General features: G+C 37.6%; 1 protein-coding gene across 1 annotated transcript in view; it reads right to left on the reverse strand.

The window, feature by feature from the left end:
* cacna1ba (calcium channel, voltage-dependent, N type, alpha 1B subunit, a) overlaps window positions 1-25957 on the reverse strand; it is a gene marked incomplete at its 5' end in the record, with an annotated part of 113269 nt that overhangs the window by 9447 nt on the left and 77865 nt on the right. Inside the window, 20 exons of the mRNA XM_081364570.1 lie at window positions 615-720; window positions 3694-3790; window positions 4966-5093; window positions 6119-6269; window positions 7220-7311; window positions 7493-7558; window positions 7640-7758; window positions 9130-9217; window positions 9492-9602; window positions 10171-10335; window positions 11586-11787; window positions 12598-12735; window positions 13704-13864; window positions 16267-16363; window positions 18814-18834; window positions 21937-22043; window positions 23107-23166; window positions 23302-23431; window positions 24642-24762; window positions 25417-25601. Coding sequence (XP_081220696.1) covers window positions 615-720; window positions 3694-3790; window positions 4966-5093; window positions 6119-6269; window positions 7220-7311; window positions 7493-7558; window positions 7640-7758; window positions 9130-9217; window positions 9492-9602; window positions 10171-10335; window positions 11586-11787; window positions 12598-12735; window positions 13704-13864; window positions 16267-16363; window positions 18814-18834; window positions 21937-22043; window positions 23107-23166; window positions 23302-23431; window positions 24642-24762; window positions 25417-25601 — 2345 coding nt within the window. The remainder of the gene's footprint in view (window positions 1-614; window positions 721-3693; window positions 3791-4965; window positions 5094-6118; window positions 6270-7219; window positions 7312-7492; window positions 7559-7639; window positions 7759-9129; window positions 9218-9491; window positions 9603-10170; window positions 10336-11585; window positions 11788-12597; window positions 12736-13703; window positions 13865-16266; window positions 16364-18813; window positions 18835-21936; window positions 22044-23106; window positions 23167-23301; window positions 23432-24641; window positions 24763-25416; window positions 25602-25957) is intronic.

Consider the following 25957-nt stretch of genomic DNA (forward strand, 5'->3'; position numbering starts at 1 on the left):
ACTAAATATCCATTACACTACTCTGTTCTGTCTAATTATTGTGGTGTTGACAATTATTTTCAAAAATATTCTCTTCACCCCTCAAAATTTTTTTCTCCTGTAATATTATCATAATTATGATTAATCAATCATTAAGTTCAGTTAATTTAGAGCAATGCTTTGAGTTGCTTTGGGAGAATTTTACCCCTTCTGGAATTTAGTGTAGCTAGAAAAACTCTTTTTATCTCACGTAGGAAGAAGAAGAAGGAATTATTTAAGTTCAGTGAATTTAGATCAATGTACTGTAAGACAAAACAGCTTTGCTAAGGAGTTGCTTTGAAAGAATGTAGTGAAGCATCCCATCCAGTGCCAAACATTCAAAGAGACACAACAGATGCTACACACACCATCCCACACACATTGCTCTGATAAGTGGAAATGGCACTAGCAGAAGCAACGGAACAGATCATACAGAAGAAGTGAGTACATTTCTCCATCAGGCACTAAATCACATTTGTAGTTATATGGAAAAGAGAAAAACAGATTCTTTCAAAGGAGAAGGAAGGTGGAACAGTTATCTGGATACTACAATAATTACACGATCATTTAGACAATAAAATGGGCACCAGACTGACCTGATCCCAGTTTGATCTCCAGAGCAGTTCGGATCAGAGCCATCAGGGTAGAGGTGAAGTGCACACTGTTGTCATCTGCAATGGGCATGTTCATTTTCACCAGCCGCTATGAGGAGCCATGAGGTTCATTAGTGGGGTAAAACACTTCTCAAAATCAGCATCCCAACACCCCAACAACTCCAACAAAACAGTTTGTGTGTGTCTGAGATTAGACTCTTCATATTTCATATCCTTTTTTTTTATTCAGTTTATATATTCTATGAATCAAGCAACAAATATACTGGATCCTTTTCTAATCTTAGCATTTCAAGCACACAAACAGTTTTGTTCACAAAGAGAATATGTACAGAATCGAACATTCACATTCACTGCTATAGGCTACGATCTGCAACCAAAGTGCACTGGTGATAAACCGACACCAACTCGAGAGTGAAGAAAAGCATGTACACATAACCATGAGGGGTTTCAGAGGACATGGGAGCTCGACTCTGGGAGTTACTAATCAATAAAAGTTCAGCAAATAGTTGCTTTTCAGCTGTGGCTTTTTGGAGTTTAAATAATGCTAAACACAACAGCAACTTTCAACTGGATCATTCTGACAACACCCTTTTGGTTTGGTGCCTCTAGTTTAGAGTCTCAAAAAAATACACACTTTATCTTTAAAGGTGCACTCAATTGTTTGCTTATATAGCACAGGAAAATGTGGCAGTTTTCTTGGATTTACTGTATACAGACACCTAGAGGTGTGGATGAAGCATCACTAAAAGATTTCAGTTACAATGCATTTGTAGAAATGCTTTATTAGCACTCAGTCTTTAATAATTTATTCTGTGAGCAAAAGTATCCAATAATTGGGGAGTTATAAAGACAAAATAAGTAGTATTTGGCTGATCATCTGACTCAAAATGGCCGACCTCGAGGCAACTCCTCCCATGTAAACTAAAACAGCTTTTTATAATGGTTTTAAACATAATTTTCCAAAAGTACCATTACTTTCTGTATGCTTAACTTTTTAAAGAGGAAAATATCTGAGTGCGCCTTTAAACATGACATCTCTTTTGTATCATGGGATGTACAAGTGTACAATATGGTTTAGAGTGATTCATTGTAAAGAGTTGAGCTCCCCTGAGCAAATAGAACATACATCTACTAGCAGTAGCAGTGCAAAAAGAAAAAGATCAGAATGAAAAAAAAGATGGACAGTCTCACACACAGACATACATTCTCACATACTGCAGAGAAAGAAAAAAGAGAGAAGGCTATAAGAGAAAGAAAAAAGAGAGAGGAAATGGTCAAGTGGATGAGACATAGACAGCACAAGCAAGACAGGGAGAATATAAGTGAACGACCGCCAAGAGAAAAAGAAAGAGGTCAAGTGCATAGTTCTCATGACTGAAAGCAACTTAGGTTCCACACACACTGCTCCATGAAAACAAGGGTGAGAGGGGGGTCCTTTCCTATTCTAACACAACATAAGGGCTCTAAAAGAGTTTTTTCAGCTAAATTTGGGGCCCTTAAGTGAATCCCAAAGACACAGAAACCCGCAAAAAGAGCAATTGGCCACATCGTTTTTATGTAAATTGAGTTTACATAAAATATTTTGCATTTATAATGCATATGATTATTACAGAAAATATGTTTTGTAATGTCGTGCACAAACCCTTACACAATGCAACTTTTGGGGGTAAATGTTATACATATGAAGTATGACCATAGATAAAATTGAGATTTAAGTTTCTCTTATTATTATTATAATTAAACAACCTAGGCTGATTGGAAATACGTGCCTCTACCAACATTTTAGCAAATTTCAAAACATACTATTACACAGCAGTTTCCAGCTGAAATGACCACTATAGGCAGTAAAACACCATCAAATTTGATTCCTTTTCACATAGATTATGATTATGGTGCAGATTGTCGATTAATAAAGACATTTTTTTCATGAGGTTCCTTGCACAATACTGTTATGACCTTAAAAACACTTTTATCATAGCACACGATTTGTAAAATAATACATTTTGACATGTATCAAATAACCAGCTCTTGTATGGCTTTTTTGACACAGTAAACTAGCTCGGTAGGTCACCTGGTGGTACAGCATTGAACTTGCAGGTTTAGTGTAGGTGGTGCTACATTTTTAAAAGCGACAGAGCATTAACCTTTTAGCGCCACTCATCAGACTTTTCATTCCCTAACTGCTGCGATACGTACAGCAAGCAATGCAATAAAACGTTTACATATCCATATTCATTTGTTAAAAACTGAACATACTTTTAGTGGCACTACTGGATATTCCCCTTTAAAAGTGTCGTGGAACATGCAAGAAGTGCAGAAATGTTGCCACAGACACGTATTTCCAATGAGCCTGGGTTGTAATTAAACATTAAATGTGACCCTGGATCACAAAACCAGTCACAAGTAGCACGGGTATATTTGTGGCAATAGCCAACAATACATTGTACGGGTCAAAATTATCGATTTTTCTTTTATGCCAAAAATCATTAGGATATTAAGTAAAGATCATGTTCCATGAAGATATTTTGTAGACTTCCCAACATTTCTTTTTGTGAGTGAATGCAGCAGAATCGCGAACATAAATGGACAAATTTAAAGGCGATTTTCTCAATGTTTAGATTTTTTTGCACCCTCAGATTCCAGATTTTCAAATAGTTGCATCTCGGCCAAATATTGCCATATCCTAACAAACCATATGGAAACCATCAATGGAAAGCTTATTTATTCAGCATTCAGATGATGTATAAATCTCAGTTTCAGAAAATGTACCCATGTGACTGGTTTCCAGGGTCACAAATGGACTAAAGTTCTACAGTCATACTCATAATTAGTCTGTGACCATCCCTAAATCACACAGGAAGTGGAGGGGAACTCTTGAATAAATAGAGAGAGGGGGAGGGAGGAACTACACCAAAAAGATTAGAGCGTGGGGAGAAAAAATAAACAGTTAAACAAAAAACGAGGGGAAACACTGCAAGAGCACAGAGATTGGCTGAAGAATAAGCCAATGGGAAGACAGTACGAGCAGGGGGGAGTGGGGGGGCACGTGAAGTTGAGCTACCTTGTAGGCGATTCGTGGAGGGCATTTCTTTCCCAAACCTAAAGGTGGGGACATGTGGAGCAGCATCTCATACATATCGAGGTACTTGATACGGCCACTTCACAGTGCAGACAACGGGGAAAAAAACAAAAATAAAGAAAAGGATGGGGAGTTAGAGAGACGGGAAGAGAAACAAGAGGGGCAGAAAGTAAACCAAACAAGACAAAATGAAAAAAGACAAAACAAACAACAGAGGACAAAAAAACAGAAATCTTTTGTTAATTAGATTTCCAAGAGTGTCATGGACAGGGATGCCATCCTGGCCTCGCAGGGTCAGAGATGGATCCCAAAGGTTAGAGGTCAGAGGTGAGAGAGTTGATCCCTGATAAGGAGAGATGGAAGAGGTGAGTGAGATGACACGAGGAGTGGATGGTGACAGAATGGCTGCATTGTTTGTAAGATGTCTGCATCTGCATGCTGAGACATCAGGGGGAGTTTCCACTTTCAGTGCACAGAAACAAAGGTTTCAACGCCAGTTTCTTTTCTGTTCTATTTCATTTGAATGGTTAAGATAGAAATGTAAAAATCAAAATGGCTTGATATTGTAACATTAGTTTAGTGACAAAACCTTGAATTGTCAATATGAAAACTACTCAATTATACCCAATTAAAGGAGGTGTCCAATTTATATGTGGCCTTGAAATCTTTGTTTCCCATCCAGCATCATTAACCAAAGCCAGTCAAATCTGGTGGGGCAAGTGCTTGTGTGTAGGCAAGTCATCTGAGCATAGCCATTCAAGTTTGGGTCTCTGGGCGTTTGCACACAGAGGCCACACGAGTGGAAGAAGTTGCTTGGGTTGCAAACCTTGTATGCTACCCTATTAGGGCAGTTCTTCCCTAAGCCAAGGGGGGGCGAGATAATTCGCAACAAATTGTACATATCCTTATAGGAAATCCGTCCGCTGCGGAAAGAACAAGCAAAACATGACACATACATGAAGAAAGCTTGGAGAGCATATTTGTGTTGTGGACAAGATGCGGATAGGAGTACAAGATCCCATTCACATCCAGAGCACAATTCTTATAGGCATTGCGTGGGAGGTCTTCAATCACACTTAAAGAATAAGGGGGAACATTCAGCATTTCTCTCTTTTATTTATGTGGTCTAACCTGAGAAGGCCTTTGAGCCCTAACAGAATGATTCTCCTTCTCTCAACTGTTGCCAAACTCAGTTACTATATTTATCACAAGAGTAGGTCTCCATCTGGCGGGGGAGTGCAGGCTGAAACATACCATGCGGCTGGGTCATACTCCGCCCACACTCGAATAAACTCATCCAGGTGGTGAGGGCCCAGGATGGAGGAGTCACGCGTCAGATATTCAAAGTTGTCCATAATGACAGCCACAAACAGGTTCAGCATCTGGAGAAAGTGTCAGGAGAAAAGACTCTGAAGGTCACGGAGCAGGAAAAACAATCTGGGAGTATGAGGTTAATTGTAAATTAGGGCTGGGTAAAAACATTGATTTTCCGATTAATCATAGTCTGAAAAATAGACCCTGGCTGCTGTGTCTTCAGCGCCATGACAAAATAGCAAATTACAATCAATAAAATATTTTACCTTTGCTGTGAATGTGAGTTTTTAGTCTACATTCAAAAACAACATACAACATGACCAGTGCAGTCCGATTCACAAAAAATTACTCTCGTGAACTTTTATGTTTTTAAAAATATGCAGTAGAGCACATATCTTGACATTTTGCATGCTCAAAATCTATTGTGACCACCACATAACTCTAAACTATTAAATAAAAAAAACATTCAAGGACTATTGGGCTACAATGGTCACTTTCTATGTAGTTGATTCACTAAAAAGAACACTATAAACAAATAATAATAAATCCAAAATGTAAAAATATACAATCTTATCCACTTTCTTGTAATGAACCTGCAGCTTCAAAGTTTGTTCTTTTAATTCAGCTAAGAGGCCACACTGTATCAACGTATCAATCTTATATTGGCCCACGAATGAATATATGAATTTGCAGGTCAAAGTTCAGCATACTTGAACTTTGCAACGCAGTGAAATGCAGAACTTCATATGAGATGTGTGATGTGAATGGAAGTAAATGGAGTGAAGAGTGTAGTGTGACTGGTTTGAATCAGTATGAGACATTACTCTGATCATTTACACCATTTACACCACTAAAAAAATACCCAAATAGATCACAACTGAATTAAAGCATATTGAAATCAGAGTAAAATCGAGAGCTTGTAAATCAGAATCAAATCAAATCAGGAAATCATTCCCAGCCCTATTCTAAACATGTTCAAAGGCTTTTCTTCTTTTTTTTTAGATAAACAATCAAGCTTTGTGGCAGTAGGATGTGATGACATGCTACAATAATGATGAGCCTGATTTTGGCTGGTATGACTCTGAGCACTGACCAGGAAGGAGCAGAGGAAAATAAAGGAGACAAAGTAGAAGTAGGCAAAGTCACTCCCGCACTCCTTTCCAAGTGTGCCCGAAAATTTGTCACAGGTGCGCTCACTCAGACAGGACAGCATGATCTCGTGCCAGGCTTCGCCAGTGGCGCTTCTGCAAGAGACACGATGACACTGATTGAATAAATGCTGCATCTTCTATTAAACCCAGGAATGACTGTCAGAGAATATGACACAGACTGTAGATGATGGGAGAAGTGCTGATGTTTAAATTACAGTTGAGACAGATTTCATGTTTTCACAGTGTTATTGTCAAACTGATGTGCTGTCTGCTCATGGCTCTCAGCTCAGAGGAAGCGTCAAGGTAATGAACATAAGGGAAAGATGGAAATTTATTTATGAATTTCATGAGGATATGTTGTTTTTCTAGCATTATGGCTGATACTTTAAAATTCAATCTGATCAAAAGGGGAGACCAGAGAGAGAAAAAGCATGACAGCGAGATGTAAACACAGTGATACAAAGTACTATATCTATCTATCTATCTGAGGATGGATGGATGGGCAGACAGACAGGCAGATGGATCCTTTGATTCTGTATGGTAACACTCAGACATGTAATAGGATCAAAATAAGGTGTGCAAAAAGAAAATTGCCCTAAATAGATCTGAGTTCTCAGATGATACATGAAATGAAATCTCTTTTTAATATAAAGGTAATCTGACAAAACACAGCAGAGATCTTTAGCAGATCTATAACTTGAGATCAGACTAGGTTGCCCGTAGTTAGGCCTTTATTTTAGTACTTTATACATTAATATTTTCTGAGTATGAAAGACCTTGATCAATTATAAATACAGCCCTCCACAAAATTCCTAATTGCATTAGACAAATGCGTGCTATTAATGTTGATATCAATCAAAGGTTAAATATAGTGTTCAGAAGCAGGACAGTAGAAACATTCTAAATCTATAATTCTATCAGAACTTTGTTGGAATTTGTCAGACCTTGATTCTGTTATACAGCCCCAGAAGCCTCTCTAAGATTTCCTGCATTCTCAGGTGGATTTGATTGCAGTAGGTAAAGAATGACAGGTGTGTGCAGACCTGAACAACAGCATAAGTGCTTGGAGGAAAGTGCGGAAGTTGTTGTGACGATTGATGGCAGTATCGTCATTCAATTCAATGTTCCCAAACACCTGCAATCACAACGTTACCTTAAATGAATTTATGTTTTGAAACAGTTACATTGAGCATCCTTCAGACTCAATACAGTTTCTATATTTGAATTAATAAAACCTATAATACGATACACTCCAGCTCTGAAATGACCTTTTTAATTACAAACACTGAAGCACTGAAATTATTTTAGATAGCTACCTGCATTCCAATGATGGCGTAGATGAAAAACAGCATGGCGATTAGAAGGCATACATAAGGCAGTGCCTGGAAACAAAAAATGAAGAAATTGGTACTTTTAAAAAAAGTCTCCACCAATGAATGTCAAATCAGTTTATTTCGAGTTACCTTAAATGATTGGACGAATGTCCAGAGCAGGATGCGAATGGTGTATCCCTGCCGGAGGAGCTTGATTAGTCTGGCTGCTCTGAAGAGTCTCAGGAAACTGAAATTCAGCAGACGGTCCTGTGGGAATGCAGGGTTTGTCAATTTGAAAATTCATTTCTCCTAATTTTCTGAAGTCAGAGAAGGTCAGGTTTGGAATGACATGAGGGTGAGTAAATGATGACAGAATTTTCATTTTTTGTTGGACTATCCTTTGATCTAAAAGTTCTCAAATCTCTTCACACTGAACATGATTTTAATCTGAGATTGAGTTGAAATTTTTATTGTTCGAATGCCATAAATGAAGTCATGGTTTCTCAAACTGTGGTTTGCAAACCCCTGGGGGTTCATAAAGGAAGAGTTTGAGAGTTGATGAATACTAGCTAATAATTAAATCATACAATTTGTAAAAATATGGAATATTTTATTTATTTATCTGTGAACACTAACCAACCATGAATATGTGAATATATTATACATTTCTTAAAATTTTCATTTAAAATCTCAGGAGGTTCTTCAAGTAAATATTTTAGATCAATAGGGGTTCTAGCAAACAAAAAAGTCTGGAAATCCCTGCATTAACGCATCCAGACCTTTTCAGAAAATTGACTCTGGATTTAGTGTATTGCGGATTCCTGGGTAATATTTTAGTGATTTTGTCAAGTATGGTGTGTTCTTGGATCAATAACTTTTGTTGGTCCTAAAACAACAATGCTGACAATCCAGACAAAAATATATTGGACCAACATGGATGTCGATCCACGGTAAGCAGTAGTGAACCCTGATGACTTCAAATAAGACCTATTTACTACATGTTCAACTGACAACCATGGGGTGATGATGTTGCATTATCTTCAGTAAATGTGAGCCTTTAGTAAGGGAGAACCTATGTGCCATATATGTCTGCAATAGGAAGTTTTTTCATTCCATGCAGGGTGGAATAGACCTAAGATCAAAGACAAGAGAGCAACTCACCGTTGTCTATACATGATGTTAAATCGTGGCAGGAGCAAGCCAAGATTTGAGTGAAGACATTTAAGGAACACAGGAGAACAAGAACAGCCATCACGCACAAATATAGTTACAGAACAAACACAATTACCATCAGTAGCAGCTTTTGACAATGACAAGGACGTCAAGACATAAAGCATTATACAACATAAAACTTCATAACATCATAAAACACAAATCAAAGCCACAAACTAGCGATTTGGTCAAAGTGAGCATTACCAAATGAATTTAGTTTCTCTATTACTGTCATTTTATATGGAAAATAACAACACAGAGCTGAGCTCTCTCTCCCTTCTGTTCCTGAGCTGTGATGTTATCCAGCTCATCATCATCTATGTTTGGGCATTTCTTCTCAACCTATCTCTGCTGTCTGGTATTTCACATGGTCTAGCTCTGAGACCTTTCTCTAACAGAGCTCAAACACAGAGCTCAGTGCCGCCCACTTGCCTTAATCTCAGAGACTAAGATGTCAGTGATGCTGCCCAGCACAGTCACAAAGTCAAACACATTCCAGGCGTCTTTCAGGTAATTCTGTGAGGAAGAGAATTACAGAGATAATTCAGGGACAGGTTGGAGAGGCTTACAATTTCACACTCTAGCATAGGAACGTTTTACGGTGAATTAAAGGATTAGTTCACCATGATTCACCCAGCTACCATGATATTCAGTGAATCTGTTCCTCAAAAGCTATCAAATGGCTTTGACAGAAGTTTTGTATTTGGGTGAAATATTCCTTGCTTTTAGGTTCAGCTCTTTTTGGACCAAGGTGCATAATGTTGTTGAGGGTATCAGTGATGATACTTACCAAGGGTCCGAAAGCAATAATCTTGAGAACACACTCCATTGAAAAGAGAGCAGTGAAGACAATGTTGAGATACTTGAGCATTGCTTCGTAAGACTCATTCGCCCCATGGAACTGCAGGTATAAGAAGATAAAGGGAAATCTTTTATTTATTTTAGTATTATTTTGTAAAAAAAAGTTATCAGCAAAACCAACGGTGATAAACAGGTTAGATTTTGTCCATAAAGTTGTGTTAAATGTATTGATAAAAGTATTGGGGAGAATCTGTGCTTTTGATCAAGTGAGATTAGTAAAGAACACTGAAAAAGTAGGAAAATTGCCCACAATTTTACCCACAAAACAATAACTTGGTGCTCAAGACAGATTTCTTACTATTATCAATGTTAAAAACAGTGCTGCTTAATGTTTTTTGTGGAAACAGTGATACTGTGATTTTTTTCAGGATTATTTGGTGAATAGGATGTTTAAAAGAATGCCTTGCAAAAAAAATGATATATTCCATTCAATATTAATGATAATAACAATCTTACTGATCTCAAACTTCTGAATGGTACTGTAAATACTTTTTATGAATCACCAAATGGTTAGAAAAAGGAAATGGGCAAAATTAATGAAAACTTCATAGCTGTCAAGTAACTCTCCAAGGACTCTAGTGTTACTGAAAGAAAAATGACCAAATGACCTTCATCATGAGCACCACAGTGTTGAGAGCAATCATGATCATGATGGAGTACTCAAATGGTGGAGAGACCACGAACTTCCACAAGCGGTACTGAAAGGACTGCTGGTTCTGTGGCATATAACGGGTCAGCGGTCTGGCATTGATAGCAAAGTCGATGCAGGCTCTCTGAGAAGAGAAACAGCAACAAAAGAATTAATTTGCAATACAGACACAGACAACTACTGTTTTCCATCTTTATCTTTCAGAAACAGGCTAAAGTCACATTTTCCTTCTCATAATCACAACTAATCAGAAATGCCATAAAAAGAGCAGCGACAACAACTGTGGAAGATATACAGTAGTCTAACCTGTTGAAGAACAAGAAAATAGACTCGTAATTGAGCTGATATTTTCTGGCTGCGCTGCTGTGAATGTTGAGTCATGTTAGGCTGGCATATGGAGAGGGAGAGAGTGAAACAGCACAGGCTCTGCAGACGACTGGGCCCGTCTAATGGGGCCTCAGAGGAAATGAGGCAGGAACATCTTGCTGACTGCTCTTCCATGGGGCTGGCTGTCTCTGTGTGTGTCTTTAGACACTGTGCGTCACTGTATGAATGTATACCTGTTTCTGAACATGTGTTTAGGTGTGTGTGTGTGTGTGGTCCGCCGCAGGCACATGCATTAATCCTGTCAAAATTCCCTACCTGGCCATCTGCAACTGTTTCCATGGCTGGTTTGACTGTAGGTACCGTATCACATCATTAAACACTATAAAACTCCTCCAGTGTTTGTAAGAGGAATATTAATGTTTGTCTCTGTATCTCTTACGTCAGCCTAAAAGCAACTTTCTTTTTGTTGATAAATTGTTCAAATCTAAACTATATCTTTTTTTTACTTTCCAAAAAACATTATTTTCTATAAGAAGTTAATTGTAATAATAATAATTAATTAATAAAAGACACATTTTATAAATAATATATTTTCAGTAAAATTATATTATATTATATTAAAATATAATTTGTCCTTATTACAATTTTTATTTTATTTTATTAGGTATAACTGCAAAATAGTAATACTGTCCATCATATTTTTAATGATGTCAAATACCAAATTCATAAATGTTTTTATGATGCCAAATAACAAATACAGATAATTTTACCACATCTGCCAATTGCAAGTGAAATTAGGAATTATATATTATATTATATTATATTATATTATATTATATTATATTATATTATATTATATTATATTATATTATATTGCATGATAATATAGAAAAATTGTATTTGTCCTAATTAAAAAAAAAATCTCTCTTGTTGGATTTTGTACCAGTTCATAGCTACATTTTGTCTTCAGGGTAGGATTTCAAGAATGAATTGGTTACATAATGTGGATTTGTGGGGTGACCATGTCTGAACGTTATTCAGTCATACCTCATTCTTCTCAAGACTGCACTCTGACAAGGCTTTATCACCCTGTTCCTGGAATGTGATGATTATCAAGGCCACAAAAATGTTGACGAAGAAGAAGGGGAAGACTACAAAGTAGACCACATAGAAAATGGACATTTCAATGCGGTAGCCTGGACTGGGACCCAGGTCCTCAAAAGTGGCGTCTACAGAGTGCTTCAAAACCCTGTGCGAAGACAAAATGACATCATTACACCCTAACGTTTAAGATGATAAAGTGCCTTGTGGAAGACAGACATACATAGTTTTACTTTACCCTCAAATTGTAGATCTAAGACAATAAAATCACAGCATAATCACACAGATAACAGTTTTAACTGGTTAGGTTTGATTCATTTAACAGATTTTTTTTTTTTTTTTCATTAGCAATGCGGCCAAAGTAATAAACATAAAAAAAAAACTAAATTTAAGCAAGTGAGTTCCTCCAGATTGTGACAATGGGTCTTAACCTGAGGCATTTTTACAAATCATGCATCATTAAATTACTAATACACTGACATGATCTAATTAAACGATTAAAACCTGAGAGGGCAGGGAAGAAAACAGACTTGCACACCAGGGTAAGAAGAACACTGACCCCAACAAGCCTGTGAACAACTCAATAAATCACAGTCAATTACAATGGCTTGTCCAACACATTCATGAGTTTGGCAGTGAGTTTGGGCTGATGCTGATTCATGAACGGCTGCCTACTCGGCCTCCAGAGAGCTGTGCTCTACCAGTATCACAGAGCCTCAAAGAGCACTTCAAACTGATTATGGCCTTTAAAGTGAGAGAATAAAAGGCCACTGAGGGGGTCAGAGGACACAAGTGAAGTGTTTGAAGAGGACAGAAGCTTTTATGGGTTTCTAATCCCAGCAAAACATACTGAATAGCAAATGGTTGTACTATATATACCAATACCAATATACCAAAATATACCATCAAATCTGTGATATAAATGTAGTTAGGGACCGTGACATGTCTGCTGACTTACGTGGGCCACCCCTCTCCAGTAGAAACGGTGAAAAGAGTGAGAAACGCCCACAGCACATTGTCGTAGTGGAACTCATATTTCTTCCACTCCCTAGGCTGGGCCGCCACATCATCCTTATCATAATCCAGAAACACCCCTCTAATAAGCACAAAGACAATAACAACAGAGACAGAATATAAAAAGAAATATCTATTTGTCAATTTTCAAAGCACTGCTTAATTGAACATAGTGCTATCAGCACACTTGGAAGATGGATTAAAATGTTTATTTTTAAAAGATTTTAAAGAATATTTTTATACAAATTATTCACAAAATGCAAATGGAGAAGTGTTTTAGAGCTGAACATAATTAGGGAAATGTACAATCACTACAGAAATGTCCATGATTTTATTTTACAGGGCTTGTTTTAAAAATTCCTTGATAGTTTTGAAAACATCAAAACTATTTCCAAAGGTTCCATAGTTGTGGGACCCAACACATTTACTCCACTCACTTCTGCATGGGTTTGGACAGTACTGCTGTATGCCTGCATGGAGAGCTGCAGGTGTGAGATGTGCTCCTGTATACGATCACACAGATCCGCGAAAAATGACTAAAAACGATGTATTATGCATTCCAGGCCAGTAGTTGGCAATGCCACTTTGTAAAGAAATACTACCAGCCTATAGATTAAACACAATAAACGTTTTCACAAATTCGCGTTTTGTAGTTTACACAGAGAGACGGTAACGGTATCGTTTCAAAAACTTGCACTTTCCCGAATCCAGTTTTCAAAAGTTTGCGTTTTCAGGCCCCCAAAACACTGTTGTGTAAATGAAGGACCAAACCGCATATAAAGTTTTCTGTTTTTAGTTGAAAATGGTGTTGTGGTCGGCGCCGATAGCCTCGTGGTTAGCACGCCGACATATAGCGCAACTGCGCCTTTAGCGACCCGAGTTCGATTCCCAGCTCGAGGTCCTTTGCCGATCCTCTCTCTCTACCCCACGCTTTCCTGTCAAAATCTCTACTGTCCTATCTGATAAAGGCACAAAAAGGCCAAAAAAAAAAGAAAAAGAAAAAAGAAAAGAAGATGGTGTAGTGTAAGCAGCCCCTTAATCCCACTCTACCTGCAGTCTTTCTCCAGGACCTTGGACTCGTCTGTGCAGTAGAAAAACTTGCCCTTGAAGAGCTGCACAGCAATGACAGCGAAGATGAACATGAACAGGATGTAGACAATGAGGATATTCAACACGTTCTTCAGGGAGTTCACCACACAGTCGAACACGGCCTGAGAGAGAGCAGAAACATAAAAATACACTCTTGTTCATCACCATTCAACTCAGGTCATAAAGCTGAATGCAGACTCATGAGAATCTGGCTGTGTCCGAAATCGCCCTCTATACCCTTAAATAGGGCACTAGTGGTGTAGTGGTGTAGTGGTGTCCGAAACCATAGTGGATATTATCGAGTGCACTTATTCAATCACAATGCACTGCAATAACGAGTGTACATCTGATGTATGCTCAACAACTATAGAATACCCATAATGCCCTGTGAGAGTCGCATGACGAATAAATTCCCGCGTCTCGCCAGAAGATGGCGCAAGCAGCTGAATCTTCCATCCAATCATTTTCCAAACCGCTGGTCCAATGTGGCTACAGCGTAATATCATACAGGAATAAAAAAATCATTTTTACTTTATTATTAATTGTTTAACAAGGGTTTATACATGCTAGTTTCCATGACAGAGTTCAAGATAAATTCATTACTACTGGAACTGCCAGTTTTCTAAATTTCTGAATGTTGTGTTCATAATCTGATTTAATCTGCTTGCCTGTACAAAGTATGCTTTATTAATAAGGTAGACATATAGTCTTGCCGAGTTTGGTCTATTAATAAGGTAGACATATAGTCTTGCCGAGTTTGGTATTTTAATGTTAGTCTACTGTCTTGATGCATTTTGTTAAGCGTTTTCTTTATAACGAGGAAACATTCGATGTGAAACTTTGCGTGTTTTGAGTTCATATTTTTCTGCTTGTCTGTAAAAGGTAACGCTATGTTTTATTAAGAAGTTGTGTACTAAATGTGGTGCTTTAATATCACTTTCTTAAGCCACATTAAGCATCTTGGGGAAGAACGCTTGATTACGGTGCCGTTGTCTGTTTTAGCAGGCTACTGCCATCTAGTGGTAGCAGGTTTTCTTAGACTTGATCGACTCAGAAATTAATGTGTGCATGTTACCTGATCCACAAATATACATCTAACTTGTTACATGCACAAAATCTGACCTACATTAATAAAAAAATCAAAGTTTTGTATTTACAACTGTCTCTATTTGTACAAAATGCTGCACATTCATGTATTTCAGGATTTTGCACACACAAGCTGTAAAGTATTAGCTTAAATGTAGTAACACACATTTGTGAATTTGTCAAATAGATGGGTAGTTGTGCACACGTTAAAAGGATACTCCACCGTTTTTTCATATTAAACTATGTTATTCCCTTAACTAAGACGAGTTGATACATACCTCTCTCATCTCAGTGCGTGCACTTAATCGCTCTAGCGCGCGCCGGCACTTTGATAGCACTTAGCTAAGTTAGCTTAGCCCAGTATATTCAATGGTTATCTAACAGCAATGAATTTAGAAGTGACCAAACACATCAACGTTTTCCCTATTTAAAAACAGTTACACGAGTAGTTATACGACCAAGTATGGTTACACAAAATAAAACGTGGCGCTTTTCTAAGCGGGTTAAAAAGGATAACTATAATGTATGGCGTAATAGCACTTTTGGAAGTACTTCGACTCGGCGCAGTAAAAAGTCACGCCTGATCCTCTTCCTCTCACTTCTGTCAATGGTGGAAAGAGGATCAGGCGTGACTTTTTACTGCGCCGAGTCGAAGTACTTCCAAAAGTGCTATTGTTTGAATAACATAGTTTAATATGAAAAAACGGTGGAGTATCCCTTTAATAATTAGCACAAGGCCTATTGATTTGTAGTTGTTTGTGTGTGGGTTGTGAAATGCTTGAAAACCATGAAAAGAAAGTCTCAAAATCCAAATGAATCAAATGAGATCTACTCAGAAAAGACGTCAATGAATGCACGTGTCACCTGATCCACATATGCACGTCTTTGTTGCATGCGCAAATTATGATACACTAATAAAAAAGAAAACATTTGTATTCACAAAAATGTCTCTATTTGTACAAATTTTGCACACGCAAGTTGAAAGGCATTTGGTTGTGGATAGTAAAACATATCTGCAACATTTATCAAGTTCATGGATAACTGTGTATGCATGTGGTAATCATTTTGAGACTAAATTCATCCCATACAGAACTGTATTCAACATTGATAATAATAAGAAATGTTATTTGAGAACCAAATCAGCATTAGAATGATTTCTGAAGGATCATGTGACACTGAAGCCTGAAGTAATGGCTGCTGAAAATTCGGGCTTTGTCATCACAGGAATAAATTACATTTTAAACTATATTCAAATAGAATGCAGTCATTTTAAATTGTAATAATGTTTAACAATATTACAGTTTTTACTGTATTTTTAAATCAAATCAAATACAGCCTATAGCACAAGATACTTCTTTAAAAAAATTATTTATAGAAAAATGTATAGATGTTCATGTTAGGATTGATCTTCCCTTGACAGTGGCAACAAAATATGTACCTTCAGTTTTGGTAGACGTTTAATGGTCTTCAGAGGTCGCAAGACTCGCAACACCCTCAGGGACTTGATCGTGTTGATGTCTTTGCCCTTGGTTCCTCTACACGAGTCAAAACAAGCAAAGGCTCAGTAAACTCAGGATCAAACACAACACATGCTGTAGTCAAACTTCTTCAAGGCATTCATACATATCCAGACAAAACACATGAGAATGCGTATAAACATGATGTAAATGTCTCCTTCGGTATATCAATAATGCAGCATTAACTGACACTAGACTAAACATACTCACCTTCCTATCCTGACAAACACAACAGCTGAATCTCTAACAAATGAGCATCTTTTAGAGTCATAGCTTTAGATCACTCCACTAATGGATTGGTGTTATTTCACAAAAGCACATGCTTTGGTGACAGAGTATGAAATACATTGCATGCACGTAAAATAGTTCATATTTGCATTAAATGCCCTCTATCAGAAATGTTAGCCTGTTATTGAATGATACCTTACTATTAGCACTATTCATGCATAAAATAAGAAAGGCAACATGAATTCAATCCAAATGCTGCTGTGCATCAGATTCTAACACAACAACACACCACCAATGATAACAAAGAAACCGCACCCTGGAAAAAAGGGCATTGTTTCTTTTCAGGAACCAATGCTGTTTTGAGGTTATATCAAGCTGACATGCTTCAAATGTGTCAACTTGATAAACTGACTGCATAGATTTGAATACAGTGTACGTATTCAATCAAATGGAGCTTACAGCAAGAAAAGAAAGTGGAAGGCTAAACAAAATGTAATTCAAGTTATTTCACCCTTAATGAAAAGAGCAGTCATGCTTTAGCTCCTAAATACTCAAATCATAACCGCCAAGCTTACAATGTCATTTAATGAAGTAACTGCAAGGACAAGCATAGTCGATAACTGAATCATGAGGAAATACTCAATGGTCATATGAAATAACTGAAGCCCTTCGCATTATATCGAATGCAGGCAAAGAGCACACTGAATCATATATTATTTGTGAGACATCACATTCATTCAAATAACCTTTACTAAGCCCGTATTTTGATGCAGGGCATGTGTTTTGTTGGATGTCTGACAAAATAAACTGCAGATAAATTACTATTTCTGTACCGATTCATTTTCCCAATTATCTTAATTTACAATACAACTAATTATTACACGGCTCTCTGTATTACTTGATATGTATTACTTGGTTAATTAATTGTGACATTCTGCGGCCAGATATTTCCTACTGTCGCTCATGGCAACGCTGTATATCAATCCGCTCAAACTGCCACAACTTTCATGTCTCTTGTATCCCACCACAGACTCGCTGTCTCTACAAATGCAACTGGCAGCATCTTGCGTCTAAGTTATTGACTGAAGTGAAAATTACATAATACATATTATGTATACATATACATAATATTGGTAAAGTGTTTGTATTGTTTCGTGGCTGGTTGTTTTGGACTATTATTTTTTTCTTAGCCAACATTTTAAATTGATAAATACAGGCAAAATAAAATAATTTTTAACTCAAATAAATACTTTTATAATTTTATAATTCATTTATTTGATGAGTAGCCGTGTAATAAGCAATATAATGTACAGTAAGTCGTCATTATAATTTGTATTAGTTTGCAGGTACCGTTTAGTTCTTCCAGTGCAGCAATGGAAGAGAGAACAACAGAATATCTGAGAGGTCATATCGCGTCTCATTTATTCACGGTCTCTTACTTCGATAAAGCGTTGATATAAGCAAGGCTTTGGCAGGTGTATGATTGGTGCTGACAGATGAATCAGCAGAAAATAACTTCAAGAAATTATTGTGAAAATGCTTACAATAGAAAAATCCCCAAGCAGTGATTCCCCTTCATTGCACAAAGACATATCTCAAAACAAATGACCTTCAACTACAACAGACCTTTCCATGTGCAAGAGCAAGTGGTAGTACATTTGCAGATTTCTAGCATTTACAAAAATGAACAGTTACATCTTCACCCTTAGAAATTGCCAAGGTCTACTCACACATGCACAGTTCATACATTCTTCTAAAAGTCCAGTGAACACCAATCTAACAGCCAATCAGCAGAGACCTTACAGCATGGTCACCAATCAGCATGGTGGAGTTACTCCTTTGGCCCAATCAGAGGGCTCAGCAAGGTCATGCAACTCCACCCATGCTCCCTGATGCATATTAGTCTAGCATGCAATTACTGTACAGGGCCTGATGTTTATCCCAAAACCCACTACAAACTATAAAGAGCCTCAATAACGTCCCACTGGACACCCTGGTAACTTTCACAGGACCCCAGATAACAATTATGGAGGAGAAATGCTGTTTCACATCAATACAACATTCCCTACGAGGTTCTGATGAAAGCTATCAGTGTTATTGTAGAGGCTCCAACCCTGTACAGACACTCTCGCTCTACTAATATGTAGTGACAGTAAAGAACATTATCCCAGTCAGCCCCGGGACAATGAAGAATAGAGGAGATTTATCAAGGAGAAAAGAGAATATTGGGGGTTCCCCACCTGTTAACGCTTTGATGTGATCTAATAAATGAGAAGAACACAAAGCAAAAGGCAAAACATTATGACATACTGAGAACAGTAAGTACCTCTGCACTAACAGTAAACCACATCATCCTTTCAGAACATTGCACATGATATTTCAATGAGAATGAAAGAGACTATCATGAGCGCCATCACATTCCTTTGTGAGACTAAAATATGAGGCATAATGGCTGTATGCTGGAGAAACATTTGTGGCAGTGTTTCTAGGCAAATGTTTTGGAAACTGGCAAAAAGAAGGAAGAGGCTTTGTATGGTGGGAGAAACAAGACACTTCCAACTGCCGTTCATTTCTTTTAAGGATGTAACAGAATGACAGCTTCTTTTGCTTGAGTCTGCAGAGACAGTTGTAGGAGAGATGAAGGGGACACTTGACACAGAGGGAACATCTGAGGGTGGATCTGAAAACTAACACAAACAAGATCTTGTGCGAATACCAAGATATGCCCGACTATAAGAAATGGTGGAGCCGTAGATCTGATTCATATCACGCTCATGAATCCTGAGCATGGTTGAAAGACGCAAGCAAATGGTTATAAGCCTAAAATGTATAGCATTATTGTTATACTTTATTGTACAACTGTTAGTTTTGGTCAGTTGGCACATGGGCAAAATGTTATATCTAGGGATGCATGATATCTTGGTATCATATCGTTTACAGGCTCGTAATATTTGAGATTTTTAATTTATCAGTTGATATTGGAAAATTAATTGTTAATGCTTATTTCCTCTATTTTAACATTTGGATTTTTTTTCTGTCCGTCATCTAACATTGACAAAGTTATTTAATAACACAGTTTTATTCCATTTTAAGCTAAACTGAGCTTTTCAAAATTTCAAAATGAATAACCATTATACCAAAAAAAAAAAAAAAAATTTCATACATTATAGTGTTGTATTTTAGTGTTTTAATTTACCATGTATTTAGTCAAAGCAGTATAGACTTGTAATCAGTGCATCCCTAGTTATAACTATTTCACGCTTTAACTGTTAAAGATCTGGCCAGTCACAGCAGCCACATCTGCAGTACCACATCTGAAAACATGCAGAAAGATGAGCATGAAAATGTTTGTATTCTCATGCCCGCCAATTCAATGGAGTTCCGATATGATGTTTGAAGTGAACAATGTTTCAATCGTTGGCCTAAAAAGCCAGACCTGCCCTGATATACCACTCCAACACAAGTGGACAGGTCTTCTTTGATATGATATGACACATGCACTGATCATCCTGTCTGAGGTCACTGTGGGTATCGTCCAGGATGCTCCATATTCAGTAAGTACTGTAGACCTACTGAAAATGGTAGGAATCTTTAACAGTAACATATCAATAGTGTCTGCCCTCAATGACAACGGAGGATTAAATGACATGAAGAAGAAGAATCAAGCTCGTTTGCTGAGAATGCGCGAGTGATGCTAAATTATGGATTATGGAGAGGCTGAAACACTTCCCATGCTTCAACACTTGCCTATGGGGTAAGTATTATTTGACTCATACAGTGACAGGCAAGAAGACGAACAGTGAAAAGGAGAGACAGAGACAGAGACAGAAACAAAGACACAGAGAGAGTTAAGGCGTTACCCCATGAAGCTCCTTCAAGCGATTCCAGGCAGAGAGAAACAGAGGAAGAGAGGAAAGTCAGTGACAGCACATCAATTCACTCACATTTAACACGCCTTTGACATGACAACACAGCAACAAACATAAAAACGAACAGGAAGAAGGACAGATTAGTCAGTACAGCTCTGAGACCCCTTTATTCTGAAGCAGGTTTTCTAGGTATTGCACCCAGTCTTTTCTCCGGTTGTCTTACTCATTGAAAATAAACTGACGTGGCGGAAAACAATTTCTGAGCTCTGATCTCACTCTCACGCTGACCAAGAAAGTCTTGGTGGTTCAATTAGTTAGTAAGCTTGGTGGGGACACCACCAAACCAGTATCCCATTCCAATCACAAAGTCTTGCTGGTTCAATTAGATAATAAGCTTGGTGGGGACACCACCAAACCAGTATCCCATTACAATCACAAAGTCTTGCTGGTTAAATTAGTTAAGAAGCTTGGTGGGGACACCACCAAACCAGTATCCCATTACAATCACAAGTCTTGCTGGTTAAATTAGTGAAGAAGCTTGGTGGGGACAACACCAAACTAGTATCCCATACCAATAAAAGAAATGCACCCAGATCTAAATATATAAACGAATATGATACAAATAAAGTAAGAAGTACATTCCTTGAGACCTTTTATCACAGAGCTGATTGATATCATCAACAATTTCTAGTCTTTGTAATTAAATTAGGTGTCAGGCAGTGGAGGGGTTTGGGCATCATGTGAAGTCAAACACCCCACTGATTTCATAAAACAATACAGCACCAGCAAATCATAACATTACAGTTCTTTTCTATTTCTGTTGAACTGGCAAGTGTTTCTTATAGCAGCTAATAGCATTTCCTTAAAACTAAAGCATGTCAATGGCCCTTCCATAACTGTACAGGACGTGTGGCCCTTCCATAACTGTACAGGACGTGAGCGAACAGATGATCGTATCAGACAACTCCTTTATTAGCTCCCTCACACACACACAAACACACACACACACACACACACACACACACACACACACACACACACACACACACGCACACACACACACGCACACACACACACACACACACACACACACACACACACATTCTTTTTGAGACTGCATTCTCAAAAGTGCAATAAAATGATGTCAACTGACCCACACCTCTGAGAGAAAAACAGGAAGGATCAGTGGGAGTTGGCAAACACCTTAATCAAAGCTTAGTTTTCTTGAGGAATAATGAATGAGAGGAATTTAACACATAATAAATGTCCAATACAAAGACAGGCAAAGACACTCTTGTCACACTGTGGGAATAAGTGTAGAGTAAAACCTTTAAAACAACGAGAAAATAGTATTCTAATAGGTGACTCAAATTACAAAGTATTTTAGTCAAGATCAATGATAAAAATTCAAACATGCTTAAGTAAAGTTTTGAGTTAAAAGTGCTCTAACTTATAGGGATTTGTGTAGGTTTTTGTAAATGAAAGGCAACTTACGAGAATGTGAATGCCACCAGTGCACCACTGACCACAATAAAGTCCAGAATATTCCACAGATCTCTGAAGTAGGAACCAGGATGCAGCAATAAACCCAAATCCACCATCTTTTCAAAGGAGAAGCATAAATATAAAAGATTATTGAGGGTAAAACCTCAACACCATCACTACAGCCATCAAAGCACTATTTCTGTAACATATTGCCTATAACAATACATTTCAAGACAATTACTGACAGACTTCATATTGCTCGCCGTGAGCAACGTTCCCATTATTATACAGAGTCCTAGTAAGTCTTTTATTGTCAAGAATATGACTGTTTGGTACAATAAAATATATTTGATATATATGAATATTTGAATATTTGACCGATTTATTTGTTAAAAGTCTGTAAGTTACTGTACTGAAGAGCGAAAAAATACAAAATAACTTTTCAAACTTTGTCTGAAATACAAGTTATTTGATATTAACTTCTTGTTTGTCTTGCGCCATTAGTGTTGCATTTTTTAAACATGTCCAGCTTTTAAAAATGTGTCTCAAGATGTATCTCAAGAGCCCTGTTGCACTCCATCTAACTGTTTATGAACACAAGAACATGTCCTATGTGAATCATCTTAATTAGACCAACTAGTTGACCAGTCGATCAGGCAAACCACTGACTAATAATTTATGAAAATATAGAGTTTGCCACATGCCTGATATAAAAATGGGTCAATGTGCTTCACAATGTGCTTGCTTAGTTGGGGACACTTAAAATTCAACAATATTATTGATCTGCCTGCATTGACACCATTATATAAGAACTGAATTGAGCTGGATGATGACATCACTGTTTTCTCCAGAGCGGCTATATATATAAATGAACTAAATTAATTACTTTTTTACAACAAAAATTAACCATCACTGACTGAACTTACTTAAGATGGACTCTGACACTATTTTCTTTTAGATCTGCTGTACAGCAGCAACAAACTTTGTTTCATTATTTTCCTGTTATCACTGTAAAGCTGCTTTGAAACTATTTGTATTGTAAAAAAGCTATATAAATAAAGGTGTCTTGACTTGACTTGACATAGAGAGACTGGCATCAAATATTCACATCTCAGGTCATAAAAGGACTTTTGGATCACGTGATATCCAATTAAACACTGTAATGTACCATAAAATTACCTTAATGACCATCTCAAATGTGAAAACACCAGTGAAGACATAGTCCAAATACTTTAGGACCTATGAAGCAAAGAGTAAAATGATCATCAGATTATCATCAGTCATTTGGGACATTTTGGAAAATGAGGTCAAACACTGATAAAATCTGACTTTAAACAGCAAGGCCAGCACAGACGAAACATATGAGCAACTCACATTGTTCCGAGGAGCATTGGCTAGGACTGGGTCTTCCGCAGCCAGGGCTATACTGCTCATGGCAATGACCACCAGGATACACATCTCAAAGTAGCGCAGACTCACAATATAATGGCACAGACGCCTCACCCTGCACAAAAAAAAAACACACACTATGAGAGTGAGGCTGAAGGCAATTACATAATGGAGTCTGACACCCTAAACATTACTTTAAATCTACAGAGAGATACATTTAATTAACCACCGATAATCAAGTAATAATTCAGTAATAATAATAGTAGACACGGTCAGGTCAACACTCTTGTGGAATTAATATATAGTAAAATAAATCTAATCCCTTATTGTTACACCAACAGGGCCATGGCAGACAGCTGCATTTGGCAATTGCCCATTAAAAACAGATTTACGTGGAGGTTTATGAGGTTGGATGCCTTTTAGACTCAAAAGATCTTAAATAGTTCACCTTAAACTCACACAATCAAACTTTACAATCATTCTTAGGGATGTTTAAGACAAGTAATAAGCAAAAACGTTTGCAGATATAAATCTATTGGTGGTTTGCCAGATGCCATCTACAAACGCTGTATGTGAAACTTTAAGAAGCCACTCACCAGTGTTAAGGAAGCTAATTTGCTACTCATAATTTACAGTAGGAGCAACAATCAATGTCGGCATGAAATGAAAATTCACTGTATTTTCTGTTTTCAATATATTTTCTAAATTCATGTTATTTATCTTATCGTGAATGACTTATCCATACATGTTTCTTTTTTTTTTTACCTAATAACTTTTAACCAAAATACCATAATTTAATCTTAATGAAACTGCATACTTCTCTCTGGTGACGTATGCTGGACTTCTCCAATCATTTAGCCTGCTGAAACCCCGCCCCTTTCTTACAATTGACTATAAGATCTGCTTCCATCCAATCATCAACAGATGGATAGAAATCCCAGCCTCATGTATTTTTCTTTTTTGAAGCATTCTGTTTCACTTGGATGTCCCTCACAATATGGAAAATGTCTGTTGCTACTTCCATTTCATTGTGACTTTAAAATGAGCTACAAGTCTGAGGCTACTGTTCGATGTCTGAACACTACTTGAAGGCAAGCATATTATCTGAGTGTGTACTTGATATCCTCACTGACTGCTTGTTACTAGAAAGCCTTTTTTGAATGTAAGCTACTGTCAAGCAACCAAAAAAATAGTTAAAGGGATATTTCTGGTTCAATGCTCTAACAACAGTATTTGTGACATTGCACTGGAATAAATGTTCAAATACACACGGTTTTGAAAGTTTATTCAGACATGTTCCCTAGGACTACCACACACAGACTCACGGATTGTTTGGGCTGAAGATGAACATGGAGCTGAAAGGGAGGATGGGGCGAGTGCTGCTCTGGTTCAGATCCTCCAGATTCTTCTCAGTCATGGGCATCGTCTCGCTGTCTATACTGTTCACTGAGAAGACAAGCAAATGTCACTTTTGTTAGACCAACATTGGCTTCCAGTGTTAAAGGGTTAGTTCACCCAAAAATTAAAATTCTGTCATTAATTACTCACCCTCATGTCGTTCCTCACCCGCGCGTTCACGAGAGCACCAGAACACATGTGTGACCTCGCGTGCGTCTTCCTCTGCTTGTAAACACAGCCCTGCATTTACGGGTCATATGTCAGAACGCCTGCTTCTGGTCATCAACACAAGCATGAGTTGTGGTGCTCTCGTGAATGTGCGTCGGAGACTGATACGGAAGAGAAGTCGTTATTTTGATGCACAAAAAGTATTCTCGTCGCTTCATAAAATTAAGGTTGAACCACTGTAGTCACATGGACTATTTTAATGATGTCTTTCCTACCTTTCTGGGCCTTCAAAGTGTAAATCAAATAGCTGTCAATGGAGCCCCCTCTGAGCCATCGGATTTCATCAAAAATATCTGAATTTGTGTTACGAAAATGAACGAAGGTCTTACGGGTTTGGAACGACATGAGGGTGAGTAATTAATGACAGAATTTTCATTTTTGGCTGAAACTTGAAAAAGTGGCACACATATGTGAGTGTAAAATGAGTTAAAATTAGCCATCATGACCTGATATGACTAAATGAGAAATACTAACTGGGAATAAGGGTCGTTTCTCCTGGGGGAGATGTGATGGTCACAGGTATGTGTGTGCCCATTCCTCCAGTCTGACCAATATTTCGCTTGTTGTCCGAGTCTTCTGGTTTCTCAAGACACCACTGGTTCCCACCTGAAGGCTGATGGGGATTTATAGCCAGTGAATCTCCTCCCATGTCCATGTGCCTGGAGCAGTAAGTCAAACCAAATTTACACTTTGATTTTTGGTCATGAAAGACTCTGAACTGAAAAGACTGTTCAGTATTTCTGAACTAATCTTTTAAGTGAATAAATCATTCTCATTCAAATATATTCACTGACTTGTATTTCAGAGTATATTATTGGTTGGACAAACTCAATAAATAGAACCTTCAATGAATGAGTTGGTGTTTTCAGTGTGGATTGGCTCAGTGAGGCATCAAACTAATTGGGATTTATAAATAAACTAAATGCACAAATCATCTCATGTGAATGAGGATGTGCTGACTGACAAATCACTTACCATGATTATGAAACACTCTTCTTTGAATCTTAGATATATA

This window comes from Scardinius erythrophthalmus (assembly GCF_964197995.2).
Source record: "Scardinius erythrophthalmus genome assembly, chromosome: 5".
In the NCBI taxonomy this organism is placed as follows: domain Eukaryota; kingdom Metazoa; phylum Chordata; class Actinopteri; order Cypriniformes; family Leuciscidae; genus Scardinius; species Scardinius erythrophthalmus.